At 48.2% G+C, this 19,942-nt stretch overlaps 1 protein-coding gene across 1 annotated transcript in view; it reads left to right on the top strand.

Annotated features, from left to right (window-relative positions):
* Positions 1–19,942, top strand: part of LOC149371975 (carbonic anhydrase-related protein 10-like) — a 100,224-nt gene that overhangs the window by 58,572 nt on the left and 21,710 nt on the right. Inside the window, exons 3-4 of the mRNA XM_089566314.1 lie at positions 6,058–6,194; positions 19,085–19,276. Of these exons, the coding sequence (XP_089422440.1) occupies positions 6,058–6,194; positions 19,085–19,276 (329 nt within the window). The remainder of the gene's footprint in view (positions 1–6,057; positions 6,195–19,084; positions 19,277–19,942) is intronic.

The following is a 19,942-nucleotide window of genomic DNA, read 5'->3' as shown; positions in this document are numbered from 1 at the left end:
CAATCGCAAACTTTATCTGTAATGTAGCCCTGTGTTTACCTAAGTCTGTTTTTTTTTTTTTTATCGTAGGCTATGTTGACTTTGTCGTTATGCCTTGCTGTGAACTATGTACTGGTCCAAACCTGCATGGTGTATATGACAGACTATATACCTGAGCTGCCTTCGACCAGCCCCCCCCCCCCCCCCCCTCCTCCCCCGATGGATAGTTTTATGGAATGAGGAGCTCTTGTGCTCTAAAAACTGTTGGCGTTCATTGACAAAAGAACGCCAATTTGCGCTTCGCGCCTGCGTGAGCAGTATCCTTTCCCACAGACCTTCCCCAACAAGGCGAAGTCAGCCACTGCAGCCAGTTTCGAACGCTCGTATACAGGAGGCACCAGCTGAATAATCGATGGCACGTGGACGAAATAAAGACGGGAGTCTTGTTCGACCGAACGGAACCGAACTACCGCGAAGGGAACGTTTATCGCGATCTTGCGCGCTTTACCCTTCTCTCCTCATCCCCGCTGCCTTGCAGCGAGCGATTCCGGAAATCTACAACCCTGTTACGGTCATCGGAAATGTCTCGGTCATTGACACCAGAGATTCAGACTCTACTGTCTCATGGCTATTAAATACAGTCACCACCAGGTGCAGTTTTATAATGGGCTCACGGCACAAGCAATTAACGGAGACCACTAATTATCCTATGCTTACGAGGTGACATCTGAAAAAGAAAGAAAAAAAAGGAGGTGATTTGGGAGGAGGCAGGCACAAAATAAGGACGTGAAACATGGAGCGGATTCATACTTAATGACAAAGAGGCTGACAGAAACAGCGCTCTGTTTCGCTGCACGTTTCCGACTTCGGCATTTGTTGCAAGGGCTGCGCTTCTATTTCTATCATATACAGTTGGAATCCATTCAACGAGTGATGACAGCAGGCGCTCCGGCCAATTGAAATTCTACGTTGCGGAATGGTTGGAATGACCCATCGATATAAATGCTGCACTGGAAATTTTACGCGAATTACATAGCGCCCTAGTACCAAGCACATAGGAAACGACGCATACGGGGGCGCGACCAGCAACCTTAATCATGATTCGAAAATGGAGTTCTTGAACCTCTTGCATGGGAACAGATTGCCACTACTATAAAACATCTTTCGCCACGTTTACTGCAAACGCTCCGTTCTCCTTCCAAACATTTCTCATGTATATTGTTTTTCTTACTTTTACCAAGGTTTATTCGTCTTGTTTCCACGAAAAAGGTTCCTGTACTTCGTATCCGGACCATTACTATAGTTAATAATCAAGCAGTAGTACGTGTCCTTGTCTGTATGTCCAACAGCAGTGCCCTTTTGTCTAGTAAAAGCACCAGAGCATGCCCCTCATATCGATAGGTCAATGTGAACTCGTGCCTCGGTATTCACCGCGATATCCACCTCGGCGGCTACACTCTAAACCTAAATACGCCTATATGGGAGTAAACACGGAGTAAGCTAGCGGACTGCCTTTTATAAAAAGGAGTGCGCTATAGGATAGCTTACTCCCTATTTCCTCTTTTTTGTTAGAGTATACGGGGTTGAGGTGAAATGCATAAGACATCCGTGATGCTGCATGATTTTAGCGCACGTTAGAGATCCCTAAGTGGTCGAAATTGTTCCGGAGCCCTTCACTACGGTCCCGCTTCCTCTCTGTTTCTTCTTTCACTCCCTTTCTCCTCCCTTCCCTGACGGCGCGGTTCTGGTGTCCACCGAGGAGTCGGACAGTGACCGCGCTCTTTCTTTTTCTCAAGACCAATGCGGGTGCGGCATGTATCCGTTACTTGCGCACGCGGCGAGAATGAAGCCGAAGCACAAGGACGCCGGCACCGCGAAGCCTCGCAGGGAAGACCAGCATGCGCCTCCCCCCCACCCCCTCCTCCAGTTTGTGTACGCGCACGTTATTATACTCAGCACGGCGGCGTTTGTCGGCAGACCGCAGTCTCCGTCGATTCTTGTCTTGCTGCCCGCCGGCTTGAAGGGCCCCGAGTGAGGGTCCGCAGCGTCGCTGAAGCCCGATCAATGGCTCGACAGCGCGGCGGGACTTTTGCAGTTCTCGGGACAAGGTAAACAGCGGCCGGAGTTATACGCAACAGCGGCCCTCGTGGCTCGCTGCTGCTGAACGCGGGTCCCTATGTTTTGCCAGCGACGTGGGCTCTGCTGCCGCGATCGATGGTGCGATGCTCGGGAGAACACGTGTGAGCCACCATCCCTCGACGCTCGCTTTCTTTTCCCCGTCCGTCCCGCCGCTGGAAGAAGGGCCGCTCTTGTATACAGTCAACCCTTGTTCGTTCCGGCAGAGCAGCTCTCGCCCAACTTCGATGCGCTGAGCGCAGACTTTCTTGTGTCGTCGTTATATTAGCGGCGCCCCTTCCGCGCTGGACTTCGTTCGCGGTTCTGCGCTGAGATGGGAGAGGGAAGGACAGAACCCACCGAGCACAAGCAATGAACGCCCGTGGAAAGTGCGCACGTATACTTTGATCGAACTACCGCCAAACGTCGATAAAGCTGCTCGTCATGCGGAAGACGTGTTTTGATAACCGATCCCCTCGTAACGGCTGCGCTTGCCGTTACTTGGCTCGCTCCTTTGTGTTTGTTCAGCAATGCGGGTTGTAAGCCTGGCAGCCATGACGACAAAGCAAGGAGACACTTGGTGAAGCGGTGACGATGTGTTCGTCGTCCAAGCCCGCCTTCATTTTCTCTTCGACATGACCCTGTAGAACTACCAAAGGTAATATTGCAGGCGGTAAATTGGTATAAAAATGTATTTCAGCACTGAAAGGATTGCACGCCGTTAATTATGGTCGTTAAAGGGACCCTTAAATTATTTTGATGGTCATATTCTGGTGCAACAGATCTGTAGAGTTTGTCTTTGTGGATTTTCGAGTCAAATGTGAAAGCTCTGCGTGGAGCCTAGAATTTATAAATAATTTTTTTAAAATCTCTCTTCGCAGTAGCTCGCAACCGATCAGAGCGACACAGCTCACCGCGCGTTCCCTACCCCGGTGACGTCGCGTCTGAGCGTACTGACTCCTTGCTCACTGCTGCTAGGTGCACGAAATGTTTTATCAATGCCGTTGCATTTGTATGCATATCACGATTTTCAAAAATTGAATCAGAATCGAATAAGAATCGGTGCGCGCCAAACCGCGTTTCTTCCACTTTTGTGATTGCTCCGCTGGTATCTTCAGACAAATTTATCAGTTTTGCTGTGAACGTACATCTAAAGAGATCTTTTACTTGAATGTTTGTGCGCTAACTAGACAGAAGGCCGCTAGGCGTCACTTGTGTTTTTTTTTTTCTGGTGCGAGTAACACAGAGCATGGGCACAAGAAGTTTTCCCGCTGGAGTGGTACACTTGCAGGACAATGAAAGCTCTTTTCTTATCCAGAGCCAAGGTTATATTTGTCTGCACTAGAAGGGCCTATGTTAATACTGCTAATACCAGGCACTATCTGTCAACAACTATCGCTGAACACACGTGGCTAACTGGCGCAGTTCCAGCGCGGCAGCTTTGTGCTTGATTGTCTCCGTAATGATAGCCTTCTTACTGCATGCCTGTATGGTGATGTGATGCTTTTTTACTCACAAGAAGAGGGGCAGAGTGATATGATTTCATTAAAACTTCATTTCGTTACGATTCTTTTGCATTTCGTTAGTGTCCCATGTCTTCGCTGTCACTGTGGTCAATCAGTCACACCAGTGAATGATAAGAGTCAAATACAATCGATGTACAATCGAACAAAAAGTAATGTACCAGACTGATCCTACATTCATATCATGTTTTCCATCCGCTGCTTACAAACTGCACAAGGAGCGGTTAATTTTCCCGAGGAAACAGTGTGCAGGAAAGGCGGCACCAATGCTCTCGTTTTCCGCCTGTGCACACAATTAGAAATTGCTATTCATTTTTCAAATAGCGCTTCGCTATTAGAATTTATGAGCACGAGAAAACGCAGCTTCATTGGTTAGAACTCAAGTGACAACGGCTGGCAAAGTTTTCAAGCTCATTGTCGGCGGAGCATCATGACAAATTGACAATATCTGGATATTGCTTAATTACCTGATCTTCTGTTTTTCTGCATTCACCCGTGGTGCAAGAATCATCATCGCCAATGTCATTCTCTTAAAATATCTTCAAAGCGTGCGTCGATCATGTACCGTTCCTCTTTCACGTCGGCCAGTTTCAAACGCTACACATTCATATCTTCTTTGTAGCACGTTTATTCCTTTACATCGTCGAGAAAAGACTGACTGGTTGGGTCAAACCAGGCAGTCATCGTAGATAAAGAAGCGCGAGTTTATCGCGAAGTTTCAAAACAAGTGCGATTCTACCCTGGCTACCCCCAATAGGTGTCGTCCGTAAGGCCGCCATAATGGATTAACTCAGGCGCCTCTTCTGGGTCGCGAAAATCTTCGACTGTTTTCCACGTCTATCTGCATACAGTAAATTAAGACTGCACTGAACTTCGTAGCAACCGTCAGGGAGGTTGCACGTCTAGCCACACTGTACTTTGAAAGATGAGAGAGAGAGAATGAGCGAGGGAGCTCTTTAATGAAAAAGAATAGACTTTAGGCACCATGTAAACGCCCCGGCATGTTATTCTGCGGAGGGAATGTAGATGAGGAGAGAAAGGAGATAAAAGAAGAATGCGCAAAATGGTTATAAAAAAAGTAAAAAATGAAAAAGATAATCAGACTCGAACCAGGAATTAAGGTAAATGCATTTCAAATAGCGATTCAAAAGACAAAAACAAAAGAATCGATGATGGCTTGTATCGGTGTATTACCGCGTTGCAATTACAAACAGGGTACTTTCACCGAAAAAAAGATTGTAAGATAGAAAAGGCAAAGGAATGAAATACAGGTATCGCCTCATCGCCAGTTCTTTCACCTATCTCAGAGGCTATTATACCGCCATTCACTGCGTACATTTCGGTCTTGTCTCCAACAGTTTGAATCCACTGGTGGAAGAAAATTATGCATATTTAAATTCAATTTCCTCAACATTCAATGCGTCTTGTGCTGTCGAACAAATATACAAAGCCGAAAAAGAAAACCATTAAAAATGTGTTTAAGTTGTTCTCGCTGTGATTTTAGATTGTTCCTGATAGGCCGATATCTTTAAGGTAGGTAAAGCGAAAGAACGGTGCTGCTGTGAAGCACAATTGAAGGGACCTGATATACTTTCAGTTATGAGCGCCACTAGGTTAAGCGTATCCATTTTAAACTGACAACATGTTTTCTCATCTGTATGGGCTGGGCGTTACAAAAAAAAATCTACAGTTTCAGTACAGCTGCATTTGTCACAGTGCGGCGGGCCCATGCGGTAGCGACAACTTGTTATAAATGCACCATTCAGACGGAGTTGATGGTACAGAGCTTCAAGATGGCGATGCAGCCGATGCACAGGCCTTGTTTTCAGGTTCGAAGCAATGGAATGTAGGAATGCGTAACGATGATAAGCCTCGTAGGCAATCATCTTGATCATATCCCTACATCTATACCATTACGAAGTGTCACAGTTTGGATCTGTAATTCGGATGCTGAAGGCATTTTCGGACCGTTTCATCTGCCTTCTCGCTTTCCAAGACTGCGGTAGTGCACTGGGACACACTGGAATACAAACACGTGACCAGCTACGCTGGCTGAGTGATGACGGTATCCAATTTCACAGGAGACAAATGCTTGCAATCTTTAGGTTGTCTCAAATATATTTCTTGCTTCCAGGCGTTCATCTAATCTGCCTCACTCAGCCATCTGCTGGCCATCTTGATCAGCTTAGTCGGTGAGACGGCTGCCCGCGCAGTGTTCATTGCGCGCTGTTTTGGCTCTACGCCAACGCAAATTCTCTAAATTCTTCTCGAAGGTTTGATGCATCTGCACACTGTTCCTTCGTAGCCGTATGGCTGCCGCGCAGGTGAACGGTAACCGTCATTGTTTTCTTCTCTGAAAAGTGGCCTGCCCCTCGAAGCGGGCGCTTGCGTGACAGCCGTCGAGTGTAATGCGCTCTCCCCTTTCTCGACGACGCCGCAGGTCCGGACTTCTGGGGCCGGCTGAATCCAGCTTGGAGCCTGTGCAGCACGGGACGACGGCAGTCTCCGGTGAACATAGAACCGCGACAGCTACTCTTCGACCCGAACCTGAAGCCGATCGCGGTTTCAAATCACAGGGTACGATACTCTTGCTCCCCGCAGCTGCTCGTTTTTCTCCCATACTACTTTGCCCTCCATTTTGTACATTACCTCTGCTAATATGGCTGCCTCCAGCTTTGCGTTTCACTGCCCCTGGCCATCCGTTCAGTTGCACGGAGCTCGTGCACTTTTATTGCCTTTTTGTTTCCAGCTGTGTTAGTGGAAACATTTTACGGGTTTGCACCAAGGACATATCCGGGAGCATGCAGTAACGGTATATTCCAATCTGTCCCCGAAATAGTTTTTTTCTTTAGAAAATTAAACGCCGGAAAAGAAACGATAAAAAGCAGCGATTCTGTATAGATGGAAACAGTATGATATCTGAGGGTATCCAGTCTCCAGAGATCTGGACCCCATTATGGTGGGTTCGGTGTTTAGTAAAAGACGGTGGGCCGCCAGAATGAGCTGTCGTTCTCGGAAATCTCAGTTTTGGGTGAATAACCTTCCGCCGCACCCTCTTATTTCCTGTCCCCCGCCCTGAGTGCTGGTTTTATGCGTTTTTTTTATTGTCCCAGCATAATAACAAGGCGCCCTTGTCTGAAGAACGAAAAGGGGCTCCCAGTTTTCATAGACGTGAAAGTGGAAACGAGGATTTACAGTCGAACACGGTACGGGGAGGTATAGAGGGAAAGAAAGGGTTAAAGGAAAGTGGGTCACACATTGCTGTCGTGCAGACTGCAGCATTAAAAGCGGGGAAAGGCTGTGAATGAGCAGTGTGAGAATGAATTAGAAGTTTCCCTTCCCGAGCAACATCTAGCGACCATTCATAAATTGAACTGCCACTAACCACGATGCGCAGTTTGCTCACAATCGGGAGGGCAGATTGTGACGACGCCACAAGGTTATGCTGCCTAGGTGGCCGACCTGCCTCCTAGATTGCCTCTGTGGGTATACTCTTCGTGGACTTTTTGCTCGCGGTCAGCGAAGCCGACGACGGCAGATATTCTGCGACACGAGCTCCTTTTTAACGCTATCATATTTAAACAAGCGAATCATATTCAACTTTTCTGGAGCACCAAATGTGCCTTTCGTCGCACTAGGCGCAACCTGGTATAAGGCGACCTTGCCTAGAGCAGAAACTTGCCAGACGCCACTTTGCTTTCTTACTACGTCCTCTCTCACCTCGCCGTGAATAAGCTGCCGTCCTTGTAGTCGTGGCACTCGTTGGACAAACCAGGCATATACGTTTGTCGCTCCCTCTACTGCAAAGGTTCCGAGCGCGCCAGACAGCTAATGCGAGTTAATTTCCGTGAATGCCAAAATGCACGCAAAAGTCCGGACCTGGAGAGAGCTCGAGGCACCGACTGGTGTTTTATCCTGCCCTTCCATACAACAACCCACGCGTGCACACGCCTGAACAAACACTCTCGGCGCACGCACGCACGCACGCACGCACGCACGCGCGGGGACAAATTAAAACATCCTGCTCCAACATCGAACACAAGATAAGTCTAACACCGCAATCAACTTTAAGCGCACTGCGACCGAGCAGCGACCACGACAGTGGCCTCGAGGGCGGCGTCGCGCAGATTTGGGAAATTCGCGCTAACTAGCTGAAGCTGCGTCCAAACTCGGGCTCAAAACGAGTTTACGCAATCGTGGTCTCGACCGGCCGGTCATTTGGCCTCCTCCGTCTTCTCCTCCTGCTTGCCGTGGGCGCAGCAAAAAGACAGGCTCCGCGCTCTCCTCGAGGCACAGCGGCGCGCGCGCACACTGCTCTCCTCGTCGTGGTGCCGGCACGGGCGGAGGGGGCGGCCCCAGCTGGTTCGGACGTGTCCGTGATGGCCGCGCCTGATATCTGGCCGCCGGGCGGGGGGCGACAAAGAGCGGAAATGAGGCTCGTTATCGGTGGCCCGCCGACAACAAGGGTACCGAGGAGAGAACCCATTTCGCGACGGGAACACCCCTCGCGAGACAAATGGCGCCGCGATCACTCTCCGGGCCCCGGGATGAACCCTGCGCCGGACTCTTCCCCGTGGAGCGAGGACCTCCTCGAGTGTGCCCGCGCTTCTTCTTCTTCGTCGTCGTCCTTTCCGACTCCCCGCTGCCGCTTGTAAAAGTGGCGAGCTGTTGTATTGAGTCGAACTGGAGTCGCCAGTGGTTATCGGCGACGGCGGCCACTCTAGCGCATGGCCGCGTCTCCGAGCGTTCCTGCGCATTCCCCATTGAAAGAAAACAGTCGAAAACAAAAAAAAAAATAAAGCGTGCCGCTTACATTGGTGTCCGGAAGATTTTTCTCTCAGCGACAGCCTCTCCGCTGCGGGGAATGAAGCCGCAGGTCCGGACACTTGGCTGCGGTGGCCGCGCTCCGGTACGGGCTAAGCACAAAAACAGGTTGGAACTGAGATATCGCTGTACATTATAAATAACGTTATCATCTGCCTGCATGCGCTTGGTGGTAACCAGGATCTCTGCTCTGCGGCGTCCCTCAGTGCTCATGGTGCAGCTTCAGGGCATATACTACACTATACAGAAAGGAGCAAAAAGGGAATAAGCTGGCCTCTAGCACACTCTCTTTTACAAAAGAAAGTGCGCTAGAGGATAGCTTTCTCCATTTTTACTTTGACATGGGTGTATTTGTGTTTAGAGCTTACCACAAAAAGCCCAAAAGATGCCACAAGTTCCCAGATCCATCTGAATTCGCCTTGGTAGCTTAGCCAAACGACGCAGGTTCGAATCCTGGTAGCGGCGGCCACATTTACATGGAGGTGAAATGCTAAAACCGCCGTGTGCTGGGCAATGGCAGCGCACGTTAAAGAACCACGGGTGGTCGAAAAGGCATGCCTCAACGACGTCTCTCATAGCTCATGTGCATCTTTGGGACACTAGACCCCACGTAGCTCCACCACCCTTTGGAAGCCTGCTTGTTTCTCTTTAATGTGGCCTACTCGAGTAGCCTTGATTCAATCTGTAAAAGCAATTTCCTGGGGCAGCTAAGGTGCTACGTTCATGCAGTGACGTGTTCCAGATGACAGCCTCGATCCGCCAGATTCGTGCGCAAACTGGAACCAGGCCTTCAAATGCGCGGAAGGCGCGTTTCAATCTACGAGGCCCCGCCGCGGCGGCTCAGTGCTTACGGCGCTCGGCTGCTGACCCGAAAGACGCGGGTTCGATCCCGCCCGCGGCGGCCGAATTTCGATGAGGGCGAAATTCTAGAGGCCCGTGTACTGTGCGATGTCAGTGCACGTTAAAGAACCCCAGGTGGTCGAAATTTCCGGAGCCCTTCACTACGGCGTCCCTCATAGCCTGAGTTGCTTCGGGACGTTAACCCCCCCCCCCCCCCCCCCCCCCCCCCAAAAAAAAAAAAAATCTATGAGATGTCTGAGTCCACAGGAATACCCGACAAAATGATGCCTCACAAGACCACCCGGGAATATGTTCTCATGATTGAAACAGGTCCTTCCAATCAAAAGCAGCAGCTCTATGGCAAGGCGGTTCATGTTGGCGGGCTAAGTGTAACGCACAATATGACAGAGCAAAACGTACAACCCCGTTCTTGTTTGTTTCGCTCTTTTATGTTTTACGCTCTATTCGTTCATCCTGTCACCATGCAAGCGAAGTTGCCACAACGACGATCTGTCGGCATCCCTCTGGTTCTGTAGTGTTAACGTCGGATCTTTTAGCAGGGGAGGTGCCTCTCAATTGATTAATTTATCCCCATCTCCCGACAACCTATGTGTTAGGCGTGAGCGCCAAAGTTTGTATGAGCTCTTTGGCATAAACTCTGTTCAGCCATAACAAAATGAAATGACGCGCGGAACACCAAGGCGTGGCATTTAAAAGTGGCGACAACTACTCGACATATTGACAGTCTCGCATCGTTCTCTGTTATGATCGTTTTCTCGCACTCCTCGGTAAGTCCCCAACTAAAAACAAGTTATTTTAACGAAAGCTACGCTAGGCCATCAGGAGCACATTTCGCAGTGACTGCAAAAGACAACTACTGCGCATGCGCCGTTACCATGGCAACCAAGGCGCCGCAGCCGCTGCACCGCACTGCGCATGCGCAGAGTCGCGCCGCGCAGCTGGGATATAAGCCAGAAGCTCCTCTTTTCATCAGTTCACCGCCTGTGCCTTGTCCACTCCCCCGTATTGGGTATGTGCCATTTTATTTGAGGCCATTTTTTCCCCTTTGTTCCCCTCCCCAAGTGTAGGGTAGCCAACTGGGCATCGCCTGGTTAACCTCCCTGCCTTTCCGTCATTTTCTCTCTCTCTCTCTGTTGTTGTATTTGAGGCCAACCAACCAACCAAGCGATGCGCTCGCTCCTGAGACGCGCAGCATGGAAGTAGAGGGGCCGTGCTCGTCACGGCAGCAGTACAGGCTGAGTGAAGTTGAGTCTTCCGATCCAGAAGTCGTCGCATGGTACAAGGCCGGCCGACAGCCTGAAAACGAGGCGAGAAAGCCCGAAAAACGAGAGGAACGTCTCGCGAAGAGAGGTCGCCAAGCTGCATAACGACAACGACGGCGCGTCGCTGCCGAAATGTCAGTAGACAAAACTGCTTTCGTTACGTATATCCTGGCCTAGCTGAGCTAAGCCACTGCCAATTTTTTCTCAATAACACCTGAAAATCCCGCATACTGGCCGTGGTTCATTGGTGGAGGCTATGACTTCTCGCAAGCTCTTTATTGGTAAATATTACTAAGAAAAATACCTCAAGGGAATTCAAAATTACTCGCGCACGTTAGAGCTGACACTGTCAAGATTCCTTTTCTTCATTAATGAGGACCTGGTGACAGTGTTCACTGGCTCGCCAGCCATTTATATGCAATAAAAAACTTGCAGTCTCAGAAGTGAACTGTAAGCAAGGTTAGGAGCGTGCGCTTGAAGTTTGTTTCTGCACAAGTAATTCCGGTATATGTTCTATACTACAGTGTCTACATGGATGATCGTTACAATCAGACTTCGTAGAAATAGACTCGAAATCGAGTTAAGTCTCTTATCTGCAGAGCTGGAGCCAAGTAACAGAAAATAAACGTGAGCTTATGGAGGACGCCCGAGGCATGTCGGGAGTGAAAGGATGAGGGAATTAGTGAAATGAGGCAGAGAAAAGAAGGCGCCGCCGTGGAGGACCTCGGAATAATTTCGGCCACCTTTAACATGCACTGGCGTTGCACATAACAAGGGCGTTTCTGCATTTCGCTTAATGCGGTCCCCGCGACCAATATTCGATCCAGCGAACGCCATAGCAACTAAGCTAACACGGCGAGTCCCAGGGTAGTCGAAAGTTACAGCCACAATACGTTGTTCACTCAGGTGTTCTGCAATATTTTGAATATTCTCTCCGCTTACATTCTAAGCGATAGAACATCTCAAGTGGCTTATTCTCCGTGCTGCTTCGCCCATCGAGCAAGAGATGCGTACGGCATTTGCATTTATATTAACCGAACGCTTCTGTTGAGCCCATCGTTTTCTGTTGAAAATCGAGCACGTAACGTCAATACCCGATGGAACCGATGCGTGGAAGAAAGTTGCTCAAGCGCAGTTCTGGTTAACGAAGATGCAGAGAGCAGCGTTGACGACTAGCAGATGACAAAGCAGCGGCGTCCAAGACGATGCACCCGATAATTTTTTTTTTTCCTAACAGTATGCCGAAAGGCGTAGAGAGTTAAAGCAATAAGGAAGTGTTTGTTATAAATGGCTACAAGTTGTCATGTGATCCTGTTTGGTGTAAATAAAGAGAAACTGCTATTGCAGGCATTGTCCGGCAGCCAAAAGCGCTAGTGGGTGTCACTTTTCCAAGACAGCCCAGCTCCTTGAAGGGCCCGGGCGTGCAACAGTGATGCGCGTGCACATGCCCACAGTTGACACCACAGCGCGGCTTAGAGCGGTCGCTGGTCAGGTGTTCGTTAAGTCTGGCTACGCCAGTGGCGTCGCACTGCCGGGGTAAGGGCCACTTCTGCCCGCAGTCGCCTCAGGTTGGCCTCCTCGACCTAAGTGTTAGAATACACTCAAGGGAACGAGGGTGCGTGTACGCTTAATAATAGTGTCTTCGATAAACGACGCTCTTTCGTTTTCAATAGTCTCACCGGTGCGTAGAGCGTTCCATTATACAGTGGGCTCCCGAGCACCGCATTAGTTTGTGGCAACTCCCGTGCACTTTTATCGAAGATGCCATAAGAGAAGCAGAGGATGTTAAATGGGTCAGGAGGATCTGTCGTGAGGCATGTAGGGAGATGCGTGGGTATGACTGCTGCACGATAAAGAGCCTCAGGTGAGATATCCTTTCCCGTGTAACAGACATACCGCCACTCCTCCCTACAAGAGAGTTGATCTCTTGTATCCCTTTCACTGAAACCTCTACATGTCTCACCCTTCGACCATTAGAGGCTCGGCGGAATGGGCACTCAAAAGTGAAATAAAGAACTTATTCTGCCAATTAAACGGCGTGCGTCAGTTCAGGCATCCTTTATTTATCAGCTTGCATAACGCTTACATAACATCCGCTCCGCCAGCGCTGAAGATAAAAGCCACCCATAATAGCGCGCTCGCGGGCGTCTCTCGTGCAGCTTGCGACATGCACAGATAAAGCGAGGCGCCTGCGAAGGATGCAACAAACCACGATGAATATGATGCTGTCTCGTCGGAACAAGTCCCGTGGCCTCTGGAGCCCCACGCCCATGTTCGCGAATGTCTGCCGCATAGTGTTTCAGGTTTAAATAAGCTTACCCGTTTCAGTATTGATCGTAAATAAACCCTTGTTGAGGGGCATTCTTTCCGCCCGCAGTGCATTTGAACACGCTGCGACATATAGTGGCTGTTCAAGCATTGTTCGCCGCATTGAAGGATTATTATTTGAAACTCTTTCTCAGTGCAGATCGTTTTGTGATATGCAGTTGAACTTCGTTTAACGAAGTTGATGGAGCCTGGCGATTACTTCGTCATAGCCGTAGCTTCGTTACAGCCCGTGTTGACCGAGCTTCCAAGGGGAATCGTCATTGCTTCGTTACATCTATTATTTCGCTAAACTGTTTCGTTATTCCGAGGTTCGACAGTATCTACTTGTTGCGGGTATCTACATCGAGATGTAAAATACGGACAGAGAAAATTGATCCAGTGCAGCAAACAATGTGCAGAATCGTTCGCAAATTCCACATCCGCAAAGGCAATGACCCAACAAAAAAGCGCAATACCGTCCAGACTCCAGCGCGGGTGGCAGACTCCAAGAAACATCCGGAGCATTTTCAAGCACCTTCAACTCTTCTCCGGCAACGAATCAGTAAAGATTATTGCCGTTTTCCTGCCAGAGTATAATCTTTTATTAGCTCAACCTGTCCGCCCACATGCTAGAGTATGCCGTTAAATGGCCCAGCCAAGGAAAAACAAGGCAACACAAGGCCAATTTATGTCGACCGATAAGAGCAGGCGAGTGCTATTGCGTTGATTCTTTTTAGCTGAGTCCACTGTATTAGTGCCACCCTCTCCGGGTATGAACACCGCTCAGTCACGCGATTCTTCAAGCAATGAGAAGAAGAGGAACTTCGAGCCTAAGCCCCGCGCATTCGGCGACTCTTCAATGCTGCGCGGTGCTGTGCCAGTTGGATATTTTGTTCAACTGCAAGTATAAGAGCCAATATGGTGGATACTTGCGACGACTGAAAGCAAAGCGAGGCTTGAGGAGCGCGCATGTCAGCGTTATGTGGACAACGGTAATTCCTAGTTTTTCTTCACCCGTCACTAAGCCACTTTTCAGAGCGAAATAACTAAAAAAGATAATAATAATCCCAGATACAAATTTATGTTTTGGGCTTTTGTACACATGACGGCTAAGCCAACCATAAAAAACAAACGAAAACGCAGGAGCGGTACCACAGAAGTAGGCTTTCAGATTCATATTCAAAACCGCTTCAGCGTCATGCAATCGAAGAGCAACGCTACGGGTGGAGACAGAATTTCGAGGAGGCGTGGCAGCGCCTGAGTCCGATTTGCGCATTTGTACAGCGACACGAAATAACGCATGTCACAAGAAAACATGCAGACTATCAAAGACGAAAAGATAGCTCAGTTAACAGTACAACAATAGCACAAAATTTCACATTTCGGAAGCATGCAAAAACATAACAAGAAAAAGGCTTGAAAATGGTTGCTAGTTGGTGCTCAAACTAGCAAGTCCCAATAAATAAATAAAGTCAGTTGCGAAGACCGCACACGGAAGCGGCGGCCGTTAACTTTCTTGTACTTCCCAGATGACAACGTTCTTCCAGTAGTAACCAACTGTAAGTATTTGCGTATAATTATAACACCGTATCGGAGGTGAAATGAGCCCGTATCGCAAATAGCGAAGAAGGACATGCGGGACCTTGGCTATTTAAAAATAGCTCTATGGGACTGTACGCAGCAGGTAAAATTAATGGCATAAAAACTTTACTTCACTCTGTCATAAAATATGGATCAATTGTTTGGGACGTGCGGACACACAAGCCAATGAAAGCAAGCTGGAATCTATAGAGAAAAAAAAAGGTTAGTTTTGTATACCAGTCACATAGCTGGTGTACCTCCGCGACTGCTCTGGTAAAAGGGCAGGCTAAGGCTGTTTACAAAAGCGGCGCGAACGTCATCAATTAAAATGCATGCACTTGTATGCACTTTAAACTTGGCATTAGTAAACACGCGCATATCGAGCCAGTGTACAGGCGAATCACCGGATCGCATCATAATAAAAAATTAAAGGATTATTCCTGCCACACTGAAACATTCACAAGCTCCCCCTTTCCAAAGACGATTCGTGACTCGAACCGAATCTGAGCTAGCATTGTGGAATGCCAAACTAGTGAGTCATTTATTAATGCTCTTCAGTTGTACCCGTAAGTGATTTAATCGCCGCTATGTGTGCTTTATTTGCTTTCGTACGTTACCTTGTAACTGCTCCAACTGCTGTTTTGTTATTCGTGAGTGCATTTCTTCGGTTGGCTCTTATCTCGGTTTCTGCAAGCAACGCTTGTTGTGTTTCGATGTCTTTTGCGCATGTATTAGTTTATTTTCCCATATAGTTTATTTTCCCGCTCTTGCTTACAGCCTCATCCTGCGCCTAGCAGTAGTGTATAAATAGACACAAAGAAATAAATACCATATGAAAGAGGCCTTTCTTTTCTTTATAGTCATAATTTTGAACGTTGCTCACATATTATGCTCGAAAGTCTTTCATTGTAATTTCTCATTGAAGGTCTCCTCGCAGCTTTGAAGTTTTTACCTTGGTACCTCCCCACAAACATTTTGCTGTGTACACCACATTTTTTTTTTAAGGAAGAAACTAAGTTCTGACTGTGAAAAAATAAGACAAATGGCATCAACTCTGGTAAGATGTATGATAAGACCTGGCAATTGCCCACGCCGTAATAAAAAAAAAACTCCCGTACTATCCCGAAAATTTCTGTTTTGAGAACTGTTTCCTGCACCGGTTTGTAAAATACCCTTTTTTTTCTGCGTACTTTTATTGATCTTTTTTTATTAATCCTTGCAGTACTTCGGGACTAACGAAGACAGAATGCAGGAATTTGTCAAGTAGCACACGTTTCTCATGTTTAAGTTTTCTTTTCGCGTTATTTCAAGCAGGAGCGATACGTGCGAAAAAATGGCCTCTATTACCCCCTATGACTGCTTGCTTAAAGAAAACACTGTTAAGAATCTAATTCCAACCTTGATCTTTTAAGTCTGTTTTTATTAATGAAAACAAAGGAAATAACCAAGTAAATGACTATATAGCATGATTTGGTATCCAATACAAAACTTTTGCAATTCAGGCTAGTTTATGGGTTATGGGGTTTTAACGTCCCAAAGCAACTCGGGCTATGAGGGACGCCATAGTGCTTCGAAACTTTCGACCCCCTGGGGTTCTTTAACGTGCATGACAACCGTCCATGACCACAGTATTTACTCTCAAATTGGTTGACCCATCATACATACGTTGACACTCTAATTGTGAGAACTGAAAAAAAAAAAAAAGTATGGGTTGGAAAGCCGTATAGGTCACCTAACGAAAGCTGTAAGGCACCATAAGGTGACCGACATATAGCGTACAGCATGTCGCTAATACAGCGGCGCCGTTAGGAAAAGGCCGCTGGAGATAGCGGTCCGTTTGTGTCCAGCGCAAAGAGAAGTTTAGACACGCCAGAGACGATGCGAGATAAAGCCATCTTTTTTTCGTTCTTTTAATGTGCGGTAGGCAACCTACACGATGTAAGTGGTGTCGAATATTTCCAGCGTTAATTTATCGAGTCAGTTTGTAATATATTTAGCTGAAAATGATAAATTCTGTGACAACACATATAATTTCCAAGAAACGCGCAAAAGATTCCCCTTAGGCCCAATTTTGGAAGTAAATTCTCTGGAAAAGGGATGATTTTCCGAATGAAACATTGCTGTCGGTGCCTGGGCATTTTCTGCTGCGCGCAATCTCCAGAGCGATGAAGGGGCAGATAATATATCCGGTTACGGTCGATAACAGATTCTCTGTCTCTATGAAGCTCAGAGGGGCATACCGTCGTTCGGAAGATGTTCTGTACATGTATTGAATGACGACGGCAAATGAAAGGCGGGTAAATCCAAACATATGGACAGAGAAAGCACACCAAGAGTTAACTCGAAAGAAAGGTAAGACAGCCGTCTTTTAAACAGACAGCATTCACATGATGAAACTAATATACTCAATGGCATTATAGTAAAAGTACTTCAGACATCTTTAACTATTGCGCAATCTTTTAGGAAGATTTCGCAGATTAACGACACTGAGGACTTCTTGAAAGCATGCTAATACCACTCTGTATCTGGTGCTTCGGTATCCGCTTCCGAGAATTCGAAGCCTGCAGCTGGTGAAGGCGGCAGAGTGAGTGCTTCAGCAAAAACGTCCGCCCGAGGGGATCCAGATCAACACGTAATAAGCGCACATTCATAATATCGCTTCAATCACGTAGGGTTTATCAGAGAGGAATAATCTATTTTATGACACGACAGTTAAATGTAGTTCCTAGGCATTCGCGGATTACATAGTTATTTATTTTAACACGTCGTACACTGAGTAATCGTAGACATTTGGAGGTCAAGAATGCACGGTTCTGAATCCGGTAAGCAAAATCAGCAATATGAATTTAGCGCCCGGCTATATCCGGCATGACAGTTCAGGGCCTATGCACACTGTAGGTGCAGCTTATAAAATTTTGAGTCTCAGCGCTACGCACCGACAATGTACTGTAGCAAAAACTGCAAAGGCAGGACGTTGCCTTAGCTATTGTGCGATTAAACTTGCGGCGAAGGAGTCCACACCGAAATCTCGCACCCGTAGCTCGGTGATACGCGCTTTAGCGCGCTGTTTTAAGCAGCACGAAGTACAAGTGACGTAAATCATTAATAAAAAGAAACTAAGATATTCCTACTACCAGCTATACTTATCGTGTGAATTTAAACGACAGAATACACTCATACGCCTGCATCCCAGAGAAAGGCGGCCTAAAAATTATTGGAAGGAGCAACTCATCGGTGGCAAGAATTTTTCCCGAGCGAAAGAAGAAAGATGAAGCGCTGAGAGAGGATGGCCTGCGCATCATCATCGGTTCCCGAGGCTCTGCCTCTTGAAGAGCGCGCTGTGCACTGGTTTTTTCTTCTTTTTAGCTTACGTTGTCTTCGACTGTGGTCTGTCAATTTTAGCAAAATATGGCCACACACGCGCACATAAGCGCGCGACAGGTACCGTGGAAGCGGAGCAGGCGTGTACGGCGGCAAGTGCATGCGCTCAAGGCGCCCTGTTCTGGATGGAGATATGGAATACAGAGGCCGTGCGTAAAAAAGAAAGAAGAAAAGAAAGGCTTCACTTCAGAGGGGCAGACCTATAAATCTTTCACTGCTCCGCCATGGAAAAAACCGCTGCTGACTTCTCAACTGACCGCTACGCCACTGAACACAGACTAAAGAGAGAAGAAATCAGCCTACAGCAGAGGCAGTAGCCGGCCAAGTTCGGCTATCGCCACCAGTTATTAGCCACACGGTAGAACAGCTCCACTGCTGTCTGGCAGTGCAGGATATCCATTTTTTCAAAGATGGCGCATTGACGTGGGCAATATCTTCGGGACCACCTTTGATCCTTTGATGCGTTAGCATTTTAAGGTGCAGTGCAAGCGGAAATCGTGAGCGCCGTCTGTCAGTAGCCAGTGGCTGAGGCACACCTGCCACGGTGGGCAGGTGAGCCCATCGGGCTACGAATGAACTTAGTATTCCCCCTCGCATATAACGAACCTTAGTATGCCACCTCGGATATAACGTCATTTCGTTTGTTAACCTCGGATATAGCGAGCTTCCATGTGTTACTTCGGATACAACGAACATAAGTATGCCCCTCGGATATAACGAGCTTTCGTGTGTGGGTCTCGGACGTAACGAACTTATTGTGTTGACCACGGATATAACGAGCTTTCGTGTGTGGATCTCGGACGTAACGAACTTATTGTGTTGACCACGGATATAACGAGCTTTAGTGTATGGATCTCGGACGTAACGAACTTATTGTGTTGACCACGGATATAACGAACCTAAGTGTACCACCTCAGATATCGCGACCCGTAGTGTGTCATCCTTGGATATAACGAACGTTGGGCTGCTAACGCATTCAAACGATCCACCAGGTGTCGCCGAAGAGTTTTTTTTCTAGGCGCCACTTTCGAAGCTAATTTTATGCCTTAAATCGGCAGCACCACGGCATGAGGACGCAGGAGGTGGTGCATGAGGAAGGAAAGTGGGCGACGCACCAGGAAACCATATCGCGTGCCGCCGACCGTAAAGTGCTGCCTCTGTGGGGCCTGCCTGCCGAAATGGCTGGGTCCTACGGGAGGGCCTGCTGTGCCTCTTTGCGGAGCTGGCCCCGATGCCGTTCTCTCTTCCCAGGTGGACGGTCTTCTGCAGAACACGGGCCAGGGCATCGTGTTCCGCCTGTCCGACGACGAGCTTGGCGGCGTCAACATCAGCCTGGGCCCGCTGTCGTACCGCTACCGTGTCTATGAGCTGCGGCTACACTTCGGCCGCACCGAGGACCGGGGCTCCGAACACTCCGTCTCTGGCTTCGTGTTCCCCGCCGAGGTCTGGGGACGACGCTTCCTCTCGGTCACGTGACTTGTGCAGGTCACGCCCTGGTCAATGGTGGGACGTGTCCGCTAACTGAATTTGCACATTCGGAAATCAGACTGATCCACACCGAGGAGTCGCGACCGATCTCGATCTATTCAATACGATCCTTGAGCCCCAGTCAAGCATCTGATGACCGCAATGAATCGGCGAAAACAGATCGCGTGATTTCCGCGTCTAAATGATGTGAGTGAGGCCTAATACAGTTTGCCGGACCATCGACCAGCAGAAATTAAAGTTTCGAGCGCGGCCAGTACTTTGTAATACACGAGATGAAGACGGAACTCGCAATAAAACTTTCGAGAAGCAACACTGAGTGTTCACTGGGACAGAGATGCTAAATATTGTGTCTTGTGGTGACAAGAGGGGAGCGCCACGTCTTACTGCGTGTTTCCATCCTAAAGCTTTGTATGAACGGCGCCAATAAATTGAGGTCCAAACAACGGCTAACCGCACGTAGTGAAGCGAGGTCACGCGGCGCCTAACGAAAGGCCACTTGAAACAAGTGCAAATAACACTGGCAATGGCAGCTGCCTTCAGCCGCAAGTAACAAGTCAGGTTCAGGTAATGCATCAACGCTGCTACCGCAAGAGAGACAAAACCACTAGGGCGGTTATTTGT

The sequence above is a fragment of the Amblyomma mixtum genome, chromosome 1 (genome assembly GCF_055824585.1).
Source record: "Amblyomma mixtum isolate Tamu chromosome 1, ASM5582458v1, whole genome shotgun sequence".
NCBI classification, from domain to species: Eukaryota; Metazoa; Arthropoda; class Arachnida; order Ixodida; family Ixodidae; genus Amblyomma; species Amblyomma mixtum.
This window is presented reverse-complemented; position numbering and strand designations above follow the sequence as displayed.